This window comes from Symphalangus syndactylus, chromosome 3 (assembly GCF_028878055.3).
Source record: "Symphalangus syndactylus isolate Jambi chromosome 3, NHGRI_mSymSyn1-v2.1_pri, whole genome shotgun sequence".
In the NCBI taxonomy this organism is placed as follows: Eukaryota; Metazoa; Chordata; class Mammalia; order Primates; family Hylobatidae; genus Symphalangus; species Symphalangus syndactylus.
Window position 1 is genome coordinate 87,570,520 of NC_072425.2, and position 17,360 is coordinate 87,587,879.

General features: G+C 47.1%; 1 protein-coding gene across 9 annotated transcripts in view; it reads left to right on the forward strand.

Annotated features, from left to right (window-relative positions):
• RAPGEF5 (Rap guanine nucleotide exchange factor 5) overlaps window positions 1-11,448 on the forward strand; it is a 254,427-nt gene extending 242,979 nt beyond the window's left edge. Inside the window, exons 26-28 of one of the 9 annotated variants that reach the window (XR_010120058.1) lie at window positions 3,796-4,249; window positions 6,474-6,532; window positions 6,874-11,448. Coding sequence is in view for 1 of the 9 variants with exons in the window: in XM_063636307.1 (XP_063492377.1) it covers window positions 3,796-3,836 (41 nt within the window). In the remaining 8 variants the exon portion in view is untranslated. Of the gene's footprint in view, window positions 1-3,795 lie in introns of all 9 variants that reach the window. The other 8 variants (XR_010120057.1, XR_010120056.1, XR_010120059.1 and 5 more) reach the window with 8 other exon arrangements.
• Window positions 11,449-17,360: the final 5,912 nt, after the last annotated feature.

Sequence of the window (17,360 nt, forward strand, 5' to 3'; positions counted from 1 at the left end):
AGATTCCTAAAGCGTTAGACTTGCTGATGTTCTTTACTGAAGTACTCCTGTTACTGAAGGCAGCAGGAATTTCTCTTGCCTAAACAGAGCCATAGCAGTTCCCCTTCCTAGCACCTAAGCAGCAGGGCTGACTTACTAGGCAGAAAGTGGCATCCTGAGGACTGAGCTAGTGCAGGGCTCTTGGGGAACGCACTCAGATCCCTGATCCAGCCAGACTCAGAGCTGGGTCCAGTCGCATTTCTTTATTTTGTTTCTCTTGCCCAGGAGAAACTCGGCCTGTGTTTGGCCCCACTGTGGCTTCTAATCATCCATCATTATCCTAGGGATGGGGGTCTTCCAAGTGTTGGGAATTCAGACAGTACCCTATGGTTAGCTTTATGGGCATTTCTGCCACAAGGTCACGTCACTGCTCACCGTGGCAGTCCCATAGTAAACTCTGTAGCCACCTTCTGAGTCCACTGCTGTCCCTCCAGCCTAGAGTTAAGGAACTTCCAAATTCTCCTCACGTGACACTTGTGCACCAGGGTAAACCAAGCCCCCCCGTCTAGCCATATCATGTCACCATTATTTTCTGCTACAGCCACACCATGTAGAAGATCTCAACAGGCCTGGAAATCATCCCCTAAAAGAACAAGCTCCCCTGTTGTGGATTCACCCCATTATCTCTGGGTGGTTCCTATATTCCCAGGTTTCCAGCCTGGAAATGGGTGGGTAGAAACGCCAAGCTCTCCTGGTTGGACTTTTCCTCTCCCTGGAAGACCCTGAGCAGCAGTCCCAGCCTCAGAGGCTGGCTTACCCGAAATGCCACCATGGGAAGTAATAGTGTACCCTCCTCTCTGGAAGGCCCCTCTTACTCACAGACATCTGGAAGTTCCCACATTGTGTGAAAGTTCCCAACTTCAGTGAAAATCACTTCCTGAGAAAATCCCTCTACTGGTCACCTTGTTCTTGGAGTCCCGACCAAAAAACAAAACAACAACATCAACAAATGGCGAAGACATTGAAGCCTCAAAAGCAATTAAAGCAGTTAGCACACCTGGAAGCCTTGAGACAGCGGCAAGAGCTGCTGCCCAAGTTCTTTTTTTTTGGAGACAGGGTCTCACTCTGTCACTTAGGCTGGAGTACAGTGACATGATCACAGCTCATGCCTCACTGCAGCCTCAACCTCCCCAGGCTCAGGTGATCTTCCCACCTCAGCCCCCTAAATAAGTGGGACTACAGGTGTGTACCACCATGCCTGGCTAATTTTTGTATTTTTTGTGGAGATGGGGTCTTGCCATGTTGCCCAGGTTGGTCACAAACTCCTGGGCTCAAGCAATCCTCCCACCTCAGCCTCCCAAAGTGCTGGGATTACGGGCATAAGCCACCGTGCCCTGCCCTTCCCAAGTTCTACAGCAACAACAGGGCTGTGGTGTCTCAACTCTCAAGTCTCTTTCAAGGTGGGAAATCTTGAGGCCAGACTGAGAAGGATGCATATATACCTTTGTGTAAGTGTGTGTGTGTGTGTGTGTGTGTGTGTGCGTGTCTTGGACCTAACCAGAGGAGCCCAGGCCACCAGAATTGCCTTCAGGACAATGAGCTCTTCCCCATCAGAGATGTGCAAACAGACCCGAAATCAACCAGCAGAGATGGTTGCAAGGGCAATCCAGTAATCAGTGAGAGCCGTGTCAGGAGACTTTTAAGACCCTTTCAGCTCATGGTGGTTAGGAAAGCTGGTGTAGACCTGTAGTTGCCAGAACTAATTAGTTTTTTGGTTTTTTTTTTTTTTTTTTTAAGTGACTTGACTAATGTAGGAAATAAGAACTGTTCATGCTCCTTTGTATTCAGTTGACCTGGGCTAGGCCTCAGAAGCTGGAAGGGAAAAGGCCGTGGGAGGATGCCGGAAAGGAACACCTCACCCCTTCCCTGTCCTGTGCCCACTGCTGACTCCACAGTCCTACCAGGGATGAATGCCTGCAATAAACAAACAGAAAAGCCCCTGGAATCAATGCATCAGGGCATGCTTCCAAGTGCCAAGCTGGCTACTGCCTCCCTAATGGTAGGGACTGGGTCTGCCTGGCTCCTCACTGTACTCCTGGCCTCCAGCTGTCCAGCCTCATCCTGCCTCATCTCCCAGCCTCCCTGCCGGGCCCCAGCACTCAGGTCTGACCTGTCCCTTCTCTGCCACTCAACACAGTGTGCCCAGAACTCCTTCTCTACCTACCAAATAAGGATTGGTGCACTCTGAAGCCCTCCTGGCTGACCCATCTGACACCGAGCCCCCGCCCCCATCTCTTATCTGAATTCCTGCAGCCCATTGCACTTGCTACTCTTTCAGGAACCACCTTCCATTATCAAGAGCTGGGAGAACTGGCGAAAGTTTCTACCTTGCTCTTGACTGCTGTTTCTGCATCTCATAAAATGCTCCCTACCTCACAAGGTTGTGTGAAAAGTAAAATGAGAAAGTGCATATAAAGTGCTAAATGCAGTGCCTGGTACATAGTTCACATCCAATTAATGATACTTTGTGTGTGTGTGTGTGTGTGTGTGTGTGTGTGTGTGTTTAAAAACAAGGTCTCACTCTGTCACCCAGAGTGGAGTTCAGCAGCATGATCTTAGCTCACTGCAGCCTTGAACTCATGGACTCAAGAGATCTTGTAGCTTCAGCCCCCTGAGTAGCCAGGACTACAGGTGAGCACCACCTCACTGGGCTTATATGTATGTGTGTATGTGTATGTGTGTGTGTGTGTGTGTGTGTGTGTGTATATATATATATGTGTATATATTTTTTTTAAGAGATGAGATCTCGCTATGTTGCGCTGGATGGTCTCAAACTCCTGTGCCCAAGCGATCCTCCAGTCTCAGCCTCCTAAAGTGCTGGGATTACAGGCGTAAGCCACCACGCCTGGCCTGTTATTATTATTAATACAGGATGCGTGCCAGAAGATGTGTACTCACATTTTTCCTCAATCATTGAATATACATGGCTGTGGGTAAGTCATTTGACTTATCCTCATTCCCCTTCTTGTCAAACAAGATAATAGAACATCTCTATCATAGGGCAGTTGTGAGAATGAAATGGACAATGCATGTGTGAGTTCTTTGTTCGTGCTAAAGTGAAATATGAATATGAGAGATTTCCTTTTGGAATCCCCTCATGCCTTGCACGATGCCAGGACAAAGCAATGGCTCCCTAAGTATTGGCTTATTTATCTGAATGAAGGTATCTTCCTATAGCCTGCCAAGTTGGGATGATACTCCTGTTAGTATTCATATTATTATTCCTGTGTTAGGAAGCAAAAATGCTGACTAGACCTTGGGCCACAACTTCTCTGAGGACTGGGCAAAGCGCTCTTGCTAGATGCCACCCCATTCCTTTCCCTGCTGCTCGTCGGCAGGGACTCCAGGCCAGGAATCCCTGAACAGCAGCTCCCCTTCCAAACCTTGAGCTGCCGGTTTGCCACATGGAAGCGTCATCATTTCTGACAAAGGCCTGAAAAGAGCAGGCTGTTCACTATGCTCTGTGGCATGCTCTGTGCTTGGGGGAAATCTCTGCTTTCATTTAGAACTCAGTCTGCAAGCTAAAGGACAGAGCCTGCACTCTGAGGCCTGGGTTGAGATGAAGTCCCCTTTGTAAAAGCAGGAGAGGCCAAAAAAGGGATGGTTCACCCTGGGCCCCATGTTATACTTGCATGGTGTTTTTCTTCCTTAAATCAACCACTAGCTGACCCCCCCTCCCACCTCTCTCTACCTGGTAATATTAGCTCATTAACATTAGTCTACAGTGGCCCTCATCAGCTCCATCTTCTATCCTAGGTACTGATCATCTACTGTGTGCCAGGTACTACTCTAGGTGATGGAAAAACAACTATGAACAAAGATCCCCCCCCCCTTTTTTTTTTTTTTTTTTGAGTCAGAGTCTCACTCTGTTGCTCAGGCTGGAGTGCAGTGGCACCATCTTGGCTCACTGCAACCTCTGCCTCCTGGGTTCAAGCAATTCTCCTGCCTCAGTCCCCCGAGCAGCTGGAACTACAGGCACCTGCCACCATGCCCGGCTAATTTTTGCATTTTGAGTAGAGACGGAGTTTCACCATATTGGCCAGACTGGTCTCTTGGCCAGGCTGGTCTCAAACTCCTGACCTCGTGATCTGCCTGCCTCGGCCTCCCAAATTGCTGGGATTACAAGCGTGAGCCACCGTGCCTGGCAAAGACCTCTTCTTCATGGAGCTTTGATCCAAGGAAGAAGAAAGATAGGCCATAAACAAAACAGGTAAGTAACATGTAGCAGCACATTAGGTGGAAATAAGGTTCTCAAGAGCAAAAAAGCTAAGGCAGGGAAGGGCGTTAGGGAGTGCCAGACTCCCTAACTGGGTGGAATTTTAAGTAGGGTAACTAGGAAAGGTCTTTATTATGAGTTTAACTGTGTCCCCCTAGAATTTAATATTTAAAGTCCTAATCTCTAATACCTTAGAATATTACCTTTTTTGAGATAGGGTCTTCACAGAGGGAATCAACTGAAAATGAGGTTTTAGGGTGAGCCTGAATCCAATGTGACTGGTGTTCTCCTAACAGGGAAATTTGGAGACAGACACAGGCAGGGAGAACACTCATGTGAGCATGAAGGTGGCCACTCATGCTGGGGGCGGGGGATGGAGGGGAGTACCTGGAGCAGACCTTTCCTTCACAGCCCTCAAAAGCAACAGACGCTGCCAGCACCTTGATCTCAGACTTTCAGTCTCCAAAACTGTGAAGCAATACATTTCTGTTGTTTGAGCCACCCAGCCTGTGGTATTTTGTTACAGTAGCCCCGAGAAACTCACGTAGCTTTGCTGGGAAGACCTGAAGGAAGTGAAGGACCCACCCATGCAAATCCCTGGGGAAAAAGCATTCCGAGCAGAGGGAACATCAAGTGCAAAGGTGTCGAGCGTGCCCCTTGGAGTTCAGGGACCAGTGAGGATCCTGGTGCAGCTGGGGCCAGTCAGGAAAGGAAGAGAAGCAGAGGAGGTCAGAGACAACCAGGGCCAGATCACATGGAGCCTTGATGTTTACCTTAAGTCAGATGAGAAACCACTGGAAGATTTTAAGCAGAGAAGGACATGACCACTCTGGCCACTGAATTTCAGACCAAATAGGGCCAAAGGTGGAAGTAGGGAAATCAGTGAGCTTATTGCAATAATACAAGCAAATACAATGGTGACTTCCACCAGGTGGTGGCATGGGGTGGTATGACATAGAGTAATTCTGGATATATTTAGGAAGATACATCTGATATGGTTTGCTGATAAATTAGATACGGAGAAAGAGAACAGTTAAGACTTGACCGCAAGATTTTTCGTTTGACCAGCTGAAACCATGGAATTGCAACTAATTGGAATGAAAAAGATCCTGGAGATGGCAGGTTTGAAGGAGAATAGCGGGAACTCAGTTCTGGACATATTTGGCTTGAGATGTCCATTAGATAGACATGGACTGGAACTAACAATAGTCTCTTTGTACCAAGTCTGACTTGTATGCTTGATTTAGGGGCCCTTCTACATCATCCACCTCTGGGATTTCACCAGAGTCAAAGCCATTCTGTGAGCTGGGGTGTTGTGCTGGATGAATACTTGCTAAATAATGATGCTTCAAACCTCCAGGTCCAAGCTCCAAGCATTGTCAGCACAGCCATGTGGAGCAACTTCGATGCATAGAACCTCTTCAAGTCCAACCAAATAGACACCACTGACTTGGGCAACAAGCCATCTCAGGGGCAACCACCGCATGGGGCTCTCGACGCTCTTCTTCTAGCAACCATCCTTTCAACTTTGACTTCACAGTTTGTTTAGTGCTGCCTTCTCATTTGGGCTTTCCTTCCCAGAAGAAATGTAGAAATATGAATTACACTTCTGTCGTTAGAGATTCCAGAGGCTTCAGTTAGCCAAGCTGAAATAAAATCTGTCTAAAAGACATGTGGTAATAGGCCTTTGAAACAAGCTTCGAGGTGGCCCCAGACATTCGATTCCAATTTCACTTTGCATAGCCAGAAACAAACTTGTACCTCAATGGGAAAGAACTTTTCAGGCAGTCAATTATTTTTTTATGTTACCTTCTTTTGTCATCAAAAAATGACCTGGATCTCTTCTCTCCTCCTCACTTAAGTAACTTTTCTTCATGTCCTGGGTCATGCCCCAGGAATTTTTATCTACGAAGTGCTCAGCCTGGCGCACAATGCACATTTGCTGCTTAATAAATATTTGTTGACTGAGATGCGTGCTGCTGGCATGACCAAAATGTGAGACATTAGCGACATCTGCTGGGGACATGGTGATGCTGTGCAGAATTTGTCAGAAATGCATGTTCTTGAAGGGCTGAGTTAAATCAAATGCCACAATGGGACACTGTTGGAAGCTTGTGTCTACAGTGATGAGGCCATGGCTTTGCAGCTCTTCCTTACCAGGACGTGGTCCAGTGGGTTATTGTTCTCCAACAATATAATGCAGCCTTGTTTTTTTTAGATACAGAAATCAAGGAGATGGAAAAGGAGCTGAACTGGGGAAAGCTGAGGTTTGCACAGGTCTGTTGGCTCCTAAGAAAATGAAGAAAGTGAGGGCAAGAGAAGGATGGAGAAGCAGGTCTCCAGTCTTCCCCCACTCCGACCCCTGGCCCTCAGGAGAAAGTGCAAGTGCCCAAAAGCGACTTCCCAGCCACTGTCCTTCCCCAGCCTCACCTCTGGCTTCTGCTCCCTGTCCCTACCCCACACCCCCCGGGGCACATTCCTCAGCTCCACTCCAGCCCAGCTAAAACATTCAGGCACTCACCTCCAGGCCTTTGAGCTTATTTGTTCAACAGCCAAATATCAAGTGGGGACTTGGGAACACTAGGAGGCGCTGTGCTAAACACGGGTATACATTCCAGAGCCAGTCCAGGAAGTGTGGTTCCGGAACGGGTGGAGCTTCTGGTATAGTGGATGTGGACTTTCTGGCCTGGATCTCCTCTCTCCTCCTCACGTAAGTAACTCTTCTTCATGCCTCAGGTCTCAGCACCCCCAGAAAACCTGCACTGGCCCCTCTAGCCTACACCAGATTCTCCCCAACCAAGCACCCTCCTAACACCTGGCTTTACCCCTCTCCAACCAAGTCAGAGCCTCTGGACTAGTTGGCCTCCTCCTCACCTCCCAATACACTAGATGTCCCCTCAAGCACCGGCTGCCTTCTTTACATTTATGTATCAGTGTTCATCACAAAACCAGAACAAGGTAGGTACTTCTGTGGTCCTGGAAGAGCTATGGTAACTGTCATAGACCCAGGAAAGATGCCGTTTACTACCCAGAGGTGCTGCGGTGAGTGACAGGAGACTCAGCAGCATTGTCACATCGCAGAGCAAACCCTGCCTGCTGGGCTTCCAGGCTATGTGAAGGTGGAGATAACCGATGACCTGCTTGATTAAGTGTGGAGCCCATGGGGCTGGTAGGGGTGCCAGGGCTTCAGATCTCTTCCACTGTTCTGGGGTCTGCCTGTCCCAGGAACTGGCAGCAATTCCAACACATTCCTGAGCACTTATTGCTAAGGTGAATCCAAGTTCACGTTCCCAGAACAGGTTCCGAGTCAAGCACGCCAGAGGTCTGTGCCAGCTGCACTTGGTCTAGGAGGCCTGGAACCACCATCAGCCCATTCTTCCTTGAGGCTCCGGAACAGCGTGGGACATTAGCTGAGCTGTGCTCCGAAGCAATTCTCTCACTGATTAGGGCTGCCGAGAGTCCCATCCTCTGCTCACCTGTCAATCAATCAAGCCTCTTCACTGCCATCCTGACCATCCTGTCAGGGCTGATCACCTTGGCTGCTCACAGAACCCCTGAGGACTGAGAATTTCCCAGATTCTCACAATGACTGAGCAGCCCTGCTTCTCCGGACCTTTGTAAGCATCTGGAACATGCCCAGGTGTGCCAGGTGTGGCCTCCATGGCCTGCCACAGGAGGGGGCAGGGAGAGTGCAAAGACTGAATCAGACAAAGACTAAGCTTTGTTTCTGCCCCTTCTCCACCCTTTTTTCCCATGCAAGAGTCTCAAAGGCAGATCCAGAAGGAAAAGTCAGCAACATTCCACCATTCAGTTCCTTTTCTTGGCCCCAATGTGTGCCCTGGGGCCCTTTCGTTCTTTGGCCTGGGTAGCGTGTGTGGCCACACGCTGCTGAAAAGTTCAGGGTCAAGATGCTGGGAGCTGCTAGTGGCGCTAGAGGAATTCATGTTTTCCATTGTGGATTAAAATACCCATTTGCCTGCGGCTGAGCTTCCCCTCCGAATCCAATAGGTCAATAAGGACCAAGGACAAAGCACAAACAGGGCCTAGAAGCCAAGAGATGTCGATAAAAATGGAGATAAATAGGCACTTCAGTGCGGGCAGGCCGTGGGTGTGGGGCATTGTCCCTTCTCTGGCCGGCAGTGCCTGGCCACTTTGTCTCCAAACAGTGCTTCCATTTTAGAGATGCCAGATTGGTTTGGACCCAAAGCTTGACTGTTGCGGGGTGGGCTGAGGTGGGAGTGGGGATGATTCACACAGAAAAAAAAAAAAAAAAAAAAAAAGGCATCCTCCTGGGTGCCAGATGTGGCAGGTCCTCCATTTCTTTCCTGTACAAAGCCCTCCCAATGCGGAAAACACTCCTTTTTGACTGTGTTACTCTTCTTTCCTTTTAAGAAAATAAGTTCCCAATCTGGGTTTTTTAAACAGTGCAAATGCTGGCATTTCAGAGCTGCTTTAGTGTCTTCAGCTAGATGTTGAAAAGAACACCGTCTTCTCTCATTATTTCCTCTGCCCCTCAGTTTAGTTCATGTAGAGCTCTAATTGAAAGATCCCAGCTGGGTGCAGTGGCTCATGCCTGTAATCCCAGCACTTTTGGAGACTGAGGCGGGTGGATCACGAGGTCAGGAGATCAAGACCATCCTGGCTAACACGGTGAAACCCCATCTGTACTAAAAATACAAAAAATTAGCCGGGCGTGATGGCGGACGCCTGTAGTCCCAGCTACTCGGGAGGCTGAGGCAGGAGAATGGCATGTACCCGGGAGGCAGAGCTTGCAGTGAGCCAAGATCGCGCCATTGCACTCCAGCCTGGGCGACAGAGCGAGACTCCATCTCCAAAAAGAAGAAGAAAAGAAAGATCCTTGGAGTATGAGTCAGGAAACACAGGTTCTGCTCCCACCCTACCATCCTTCTGGCACTGTGACCTTTGGGCAAGTCATCATCTCTGAGTCGGATTTTCTAACATTCCGTGACTATGCAGAATCACAGGATGGGAGGAGGCATGGCTTAGTTAGTTCACGGGGTCGCTATGTAATAAATGTTTGATTATGTATTGGTGACCTCATTCATGCATTCATCAGATATGCCAGGGATCACAGCAGGCATGAAGATACAAAGTGAAATGAGAACAGTCCCTGCCCATGAACAGGCAGCATGACAACATGATGGACAGAGCACGGATTTTCTGAGGGATACAGCCAGGGCCCACCCTTAATTAGCTTCATGAGCTCAGCTAAGTTTTTATAACTTCTCTGAGCCTTGACTTTCTCATCTGCATGATGGATTATTTTATAGGTTGACCACTCGTCCTGGTTTGCCTGAGACTGAAGGATTTCCTGGGACACAGAACTTCCAATGCTGAAACCTAGAAAATCCCAGGCATATCAAGATGAGCTGGTCACTTAGAGGACAGATGAATTGAAATGACATATAGAAATGGACTCACACTGTGCCCTGCATCTAATAGCTGCTCTATAAATGTAGTCACACACAAACGTGCTCCTCACAACATGGTAAAGGAAAAATAAAATGAAACAAACAGGTGAGTGCAAAATAATTGCAGTTTTTGGATTATTGGAATTTGCTGTTTAATACTGGAATACATTCTTAAATGAATGTGGTTATGTTATACATCATTTTAATGGGCATTTCTTGCTTTATGTTTGCTAATGACTTATCACTTGCTGTTTATTTTATGTGTATTTTAGACTATAGAAATGATGTTAGACATAAAGCAAATTCAAGTGGTTTTCTTATTCGAGTTCAGAATGGGTTGTAAAATAGCAGAGACAACTCTTAACATCAACAACACATTTGGCCCAGGAACTGCTAACGAATGTACGGTGCAGTGGCAGTTCAAGGAGACGAGGAGCATAGTGGTGGGCCATTGGAAGTTGACAATGACAAACTAAGAGCAATCATCGAAGCTGATCCTCTTACAACCACACAAGAAGTTGCTGAAGAACTCAACATCAGCATTTGAGGCCTATTGGAAAGGTGACAAAGCCCGATAAGTGGGTGCCTCATAAGCTGATCGAAAATCAAGAAAATCATCATTTTGAAGTGTCTTCTCTTATTCAATGCAACGGCAAACCATTTCTCAATTGGATTGCCACATTGCGACAAAAAGTGGCTTTTATACAACAATTGGTGATGACCAGCTCAGTGACTGGACCCACGAGAAGCTTCGAAACACTTCCCAAAGCCAAACCTGCACCAAAAAAGATCCTGGTCACTGTTTGGTGGTCTACGGCCGGTCTGATCCACTGCAGCTTTCTGAATCCCAGCGAAACCATTACATCTGAAAAGTATGCTCAGCAAACTGATGAGATGCACCGAAAACTGCAATGCCTGCAGCCGGCATTGGTCAACAGAAAGGGCCCAATTCTTCTTCATGACAATGCACAACCAAAGCTTCAAAAGTTGAACAAATTGGGCTACAAAGTTTTGCCTCATCTGCCACATTCGCCAGACTTCTCGCCAACTGACTACCACTTCTTCAAGCATCTCGATAACTTTTTGCAGGGAAAATGCTTCCCCAACCAGCAGGATGCAGAAAATGCTTTCCAAGAGTTCGTCGAATCCCGAAGCATGGATTTTTACATTACAGGAATAAACAAACATTAATCATTGGCAAAAATGTGTTGATTGCAATGATTCCTGTTTTGATTAATGAAGATGAGTTTGAGTCTAGGTCTAATGATTTAAAATTCACGGTCCAAAACCGCAATGACTTTTGCACCAACCTACGCTAAGGCAGCTAAGGCAGCACACAGGAGAGAGGAACTCTGAGAGGATCCCAGGGAGCTGGATGGTGAAGGAGGAGTTGGAGTTGATTAGGTGAGGAATGATGATTGGGGAGGTGCTTTCTGTGTATGGAATGTTCATAAATGCATGAAAGCTTAAGAGCTTACAGCCTGGGGTGCCCTGTGTGGCTAGAACTAAGCAGGTAAGATCTCAAAGGTAAATCTGATTCATATCAGAGAGGCCTATTGTAATTCTAATGAATTTGGACTTCATTGTTAAGGTCTCCAAACACTTTTGATGATGCATTCCTTTGGTGAAGACAAAAAGAAAGGTACCCATATCTTTCCCAATATAATACATGTTATGAATAATGTACATGTATTGTGTAAATAAAGCATACAAAAAATACAAGTGTTTAAAGGATCAAATTAAAGGTAAATACAAACAACAGTTCTGTTTTTCGTCTACGCTCCCATGAATTACCTTACCTGCTTCCTCAAGGACATACACCCTACCTCAGAAACAGCCACTTTAGGCAGCAAAGAGTCACAGAGAGTTTTAAAGCAAAAAACTGACATGAGCAGATTTGATTTTTAGAAGATTGCCTTGGATATATATATAGAATACAAAGCTGGAAACAAAACGCCCAACAGGAAGCTATGGTAAAAGTCCAGGAGAAACGTACCAGTGGCCTGAATGAAGGTGGCCACAGTGGATTTACAGAGAAGGTGACAGACTGGAGAGACATTTAGGAAGTAGAATCAAAAGGACATGTGGGGTTGGGCGCAGTGGCTCACGCCTGTAATCCCAGCACTCTGGGAGACCAAGATGGGTGGATCGCTTGAGCTCAGGAGTTGGAGACCAGCCTGGGCAACAGGACAAACCACTTCTCCACAAAAAAAAAAAAAAAAAAAAAAAAAAAAATAGCTGGGTGTGGTGGCTCATGCCTGTAGTCCCAGCTACTTGGGAGGCTGAGGTGGGAGGATCACCTGAGCCTGGGAGGCAGAGGTTGAAGTGAGCCGAGATCACACTTCACTCCAGCCTGGGCAACAGAGAGAAACCTGGTCTCAAAAAACAAAAACAAACACAAACAAACAAACAAAGGACATGTGACTGAGAAGGGACCTATTGAGTTAAATAAATACATGAATGCATACAATTGAAAGATGTCCGCAAAGAGAGACACGCCTGGAACTGACATGAAATTCACTGACACTTTTGATCCACATCCCACGTATGATACAGAAAAACAACCAGGCCAGGTCCCCATTGACTTTCCTGCGTACTTTGGCTCCCTGAGCCCCTGCCTCTATACACACACACACACACACTTTTTAAAAGTATATGAAAGTAGGGCCGGGCGCAGTGGCTCACGCCTGTAATCCCAGCACTTTGGGAGGCCGGGGGGGCGGATCACAAGGTCAGGAGATCGAGACCATCCTGGCTAACATGGTGAAACCCCGTCTCTACTAAAAACACAAAACATTAGCCGGGCATGGTGGCGGGCGCCTGTAGTCCCAGCTACTCGGGAGGATGAGGCGGGAGAATGGCGTGAACCCAGGAGGCGGAGCTTTCAGTGAGCCGAGGTCGCGCCACTGCACTCCAGCGTGGGCAACAGAGCGAGACTCCGTTTCAAAAAAAAAAGTATATTTAATGATTGCATTAGTAGAAAGGTGAATATAATCCAGGAATATTATATTCACTTTTTTTCTTCTGATTTTAAAATAAATGAAAACACTTTTGTGGGTCCCCAAGATTATCATGCCTTCAGGGCCTGAAGGACACACCAGGCTCTTTTTTTAATTGAGGATTCAGCGCCATCTGGTGGTTCTCATCTCGCAAGGGTGCCCAGCCACTTCTGCTCTGCAGAAAAAGGTTATCTGCAAAATTTTCATTCGGAGAATACAGACCAAGCCCAACCGCTCTGATTACTGCTTGACTCAGATCCAAACTGCCCGACACTGGGCTTTGAGGCTGTCCGAATAGCGGGAGCTAAAGTGAGACTTTAAGAAGACAACGAGAGCCCAGTAGTGACCACAAATCAGCTGAGGAAAGCCAACAGTCCAACGTTTTCATCAGATTGTTAGTGCAGTAGTTTTCCCCATTTTTGTGCTTGAGGCAACATATCGAAGATAATATAAAAAGAAGGCAAGTTTAAGAAAGCATCTTTTTAAAATACTAAAATAAATCACAGTTTATCAATATTCATTCATCATTTCCTGCTCTCCTCTTGCCTGTACTTCATTCTATACCTGCAGATGTCACCCACATGGTCCATCCTCCAAGAAGCTGGAGGCTTGCCCATGTGTCCTGTAGTACGGAATGTGGGGGTATGTGGGCCACTGCCACTGGGGTAATGTTCCCTGCGTCCCAAAACTGGGATTCAAGAGCTCTTCCTTTGAAGTCATGAATTTATAAAAGGTGTTTAATAATCATTGCTACCATACATATTGTTATGTATGAATTGTGTCCTCCAAAATCCATATGCTGAGGTCCTAACCCGCAGCACCTCAGAATGTGATCTTATTTGGAAACAAGGCCTTTGCAGATGTAATTAGTGAAGTAAAGGTGAGGTCATCCTGGAGCTGAGTAGGGTTCCTAATCCAATATGACCGGTGTTCTTTTAAGAAGGGAAAATTTGGCCGGGTGCAGTGGTTCACACCTGTAATCATAGCACTTTGGGAGGCCGACGCAGGCAGATCATGAGGTCAGGAGATCGAGACCATCCTGGCTAACATGGTGAAACCCCCGTCTCTACTAAAAATACAAAAAATTACCCAGGCGTGGTGGCGGGCGCCTGTAATTCCAGCTACTCAGGAGGCTGAGGCAGGAGAATGGCGTGAACCCTGGAGGTGGAGCTTGAAGTAAGCTGAGATTGCGCCACTGCACTCCAGTCTGGGTGACAGAGCAAGACTCTGTCTCAAAAAAAAAAGAAGAGAAAATTTGAAGAGAGATGCATAGAGGGACGATGCTGTGAAGAAGCAGGGAGAAGACCACCATCCACAGGCCAAGGAGAGTGGCCCAGAACAAACCCTTCACTCAGAGCTCTCAGAAGGAGCCAGGCCTCTGACACCTTCATCTCACACTTTCAGCCTCCAGATTTGTGAGATGATACATTCTGTTGTTTGAGCCACGTAGTTTGTGGTAGTTTGTGACAGCAGCCCTGGAAAATGAACCGAGATTTGTTGTGGTTTGCTGGCAATCTTTGGCACTCCTTGGCATGTAGAAGCATCACCCTGTGCATGCTGCAGTGGATCCACTACTAGCTCAGAAAACCCCCCGGAAGACTGCTCTGGAGGAGGACCTGAAGAACACACCTTTCAGCAAAGCGATGAAGAATGCCCTGGTGTTGGGACCATCCTCCATAGCCAAGGGATGATGATAAAATAGAACATCACAAAACTGAATTCACAGACAACAGTGAGGCCAACAGGTGCCCCAAACAATGGAGAAGGTGGTTGTGGTCAATTGTCACAAAAGCTAGGTGGTTACTAATACAGTGATAGCAGAGTCTGAACATTAATGGAGATGGGAAACAGGACACAGTAACCCTATGGACAGAATGAATGGACAGCTATCAAAAGTACTGACCAACATGTACAATCAAACAAAATCGAAGATGGCTAAGGGCAGTCATCCCAGTGAAAAGGTCCTCATCCTTTACCCAGCTGCTAGACCCGAGCAAGTTTTCAAAGTCAGATCCCACCAACTGACAGACAGGCTAAGTTCCCAGGATGAAGACCCTGTGACAACAAGTCAAGTGCACATGATAACGATTTCAAAGTCTTCCTCAAAGAGATTTACTGCCATTTACTCAGGTAAACACGCACTGGGGGCAGGGAAAGACCCAAACATGTCAAGGACTGGTAGATGCAGGGTCCAAATTGGCACTGAGAGGCAAAGCTCCAGAGCTTCATCCTGAGCCCCCAGTTAGAGGTGGGATATGAAGGGCAGGAAACCAATGGACTCCTGGCCCAGGGCTGGCTCACAGTAGATCCACTGCGTCTGTGGGCCCACTGGATAGCCATTTTCCTCACTGTTGACTATGCGATTGGAATCGCTATCTTTTATTTTATTTATTTTTTTAACTTTAATTTCTGGGATACAAGTGCAGAATATGTAGGTTTGTTACATAGGTATATGTGTGTCATGGTGGTTTGATGCACCTATCAACCCATCATCTAGGTTTTAAGCCCCTCATGCATTAGCTATTTGCCCTAATGTTCTCCTTCTCTTGCCTCCCACCCCCTGACTGGCCCTGGTGTGTTTTGTTCCCCTCCTTGTGTCCATGTGTTCTCATTGTTCAACTCCCACTTATGAGTGAGAACATGTGGTGTTTGGTTTTCTGTTCCTGTGTTAGTTTGCTGAGGATGATGGATTCCAGTTTCATCCATGTGCCTGCAAAGGACATGATCTCATTCCTTTTTATGGATGCACAGTGGAGTCACCATTCTTAATAATGGGCACAAGCCCCAGGTTGGTGCTTTGGCCTCTGTGATAAGAGTTATTGCACTGGGGAGAACCAATGGAAACATCTAAAACTATACCCCACCCTGGCCGAGATAGCAAATCAAAGACAATTTCACATCCTGGGGGGAAATAGTAGAAATCATAGCCACTCTTAAAAGTTTGAAAGGTGCAGTTTTTACCTAATTTACCAGTTCTGGTCCCTACAACAAACAAACAAATCCTGAAGATAACTGGGATGCCACAAACTCAACCAAATAGTAGCCCCACTTGCAGGGGCTGGACCAGATATGGCACCTTTGCTAGGAAAACTCAGGTCCACCACGTCAGAAAAATATTAAAGGCCCATTGGTCTGGGATTTCTACAACTTCCTCTCCAAAACAGAGAATGAATTATTGCATGTTGAGCCTCTAATCACTAGAAGGAACCCGGGTTGGACCCTTGGAGTTCTGGAGACAACAGCTTCCATAACTATGGTTACTGCTCCTAAGTATATCATGGAGAACACAAACAGCTGCCAGCTTGGAGGGAGGTTCAAAGCAGAAAGGAAAGGAACTCTGAAGAGATTCCAGCTTCTGCGGTGGAAACAGCCCTGTTGTTGGGACTGCAGCACTCACCAGAGCCTATGATTTCCATGGTAGGAAAATATGCTGTGTGGTGTTCATGGTGAGCTCCAATGGGAGAACCAAACTTAGATCCCCAAGGTTCTGGAGTATGGCCATGACATTTTCAGCAGAGAACTAAATGCTCTTTAATAAACAGCTCCTGGTGTGCTACTGAGGCTTGGTTGAGAAGGGGCACATAGGATGCCCTGTTAACATGACCAGAGCAGGCCATGATGAGCTGGGTTCTGTCCAATTCGCTAAGCATAATGTAGGGTGAAGCCCGCAGGAATTCATCCTGAGGTGGAAGGAGATACCCATGCAATGGTGCATGAGCAGGTTGAGTGAGTACCCAAACAAGCCAAAAGAGCAGATAGCCCAACTCTCGCATCCCCCACCACTTCACCTCACCATCTCTCCCTCTGACCAGCTGGCAGAAGAGGAAAACGTCCAAGCTGTTTTTACAAATGGGCCAGGTCGGTATTTGAGAGCAAGCTGAAAATGGACAGCAACGGCATCACAGCCCCATTCACGGGTGGCCTTGAAGGACAGTGGTGATGAAAAATCCTCCTTGTGGGAAACACTTTAAGAAGGGCACTTGGTTTTCCACTTTATATGGAAAGAAGATGGGCCCAAAATAAAGAGTATCATTGCATTCATGGCAATGACAAATGGCTGGCTGGTCAGAGGCCTGGAAGGAGAAAGGTTGGAACAACGGGGACAGCAAGATAGAAGGATATGGGTAGACACGTGGAACTTGGCACCAAGTGTGATTATCTTTATATTACACATTCATACCCACCAAAGAGGAGCCATAAAGATGCGACGCTAAACAACAAAAGGGTCCTTGGGAAGTTTTTATTTATATTACACATTCATATACAGAGAAAATGACAGCCAGCCTCTGTCTTGGCATCCCTGGGCAAGTGCTGCAGATTCGTGAATGGAGGAGCTGTTGTAGCATACAGAAGCCGTACATGAGCCCAACAGTGTGCCCTCCCACCCACCCAGGCTGAACTCTGCCACCTCCAAACACCCAACCTGCCCAGATGAGAAACCAGTGCTCAGTCCCCAGTATGGCACCACCCTTTGAGAAGACCAGCCAGCCATGTGGTGGCAAGTTATATTAAACCCTTAGCACCCTGTGGGGACAGAGATTCATCGTGACAGAATATACATATTCCAGGTATGGATTTGTGTTTTGTGCCCACAGGGCCTCAGACAGCACTATTGTCAGACGACTTTGCAGCAAAGGAGGTGGGCACATTATCAGAAGATCCACGTGTCATAGC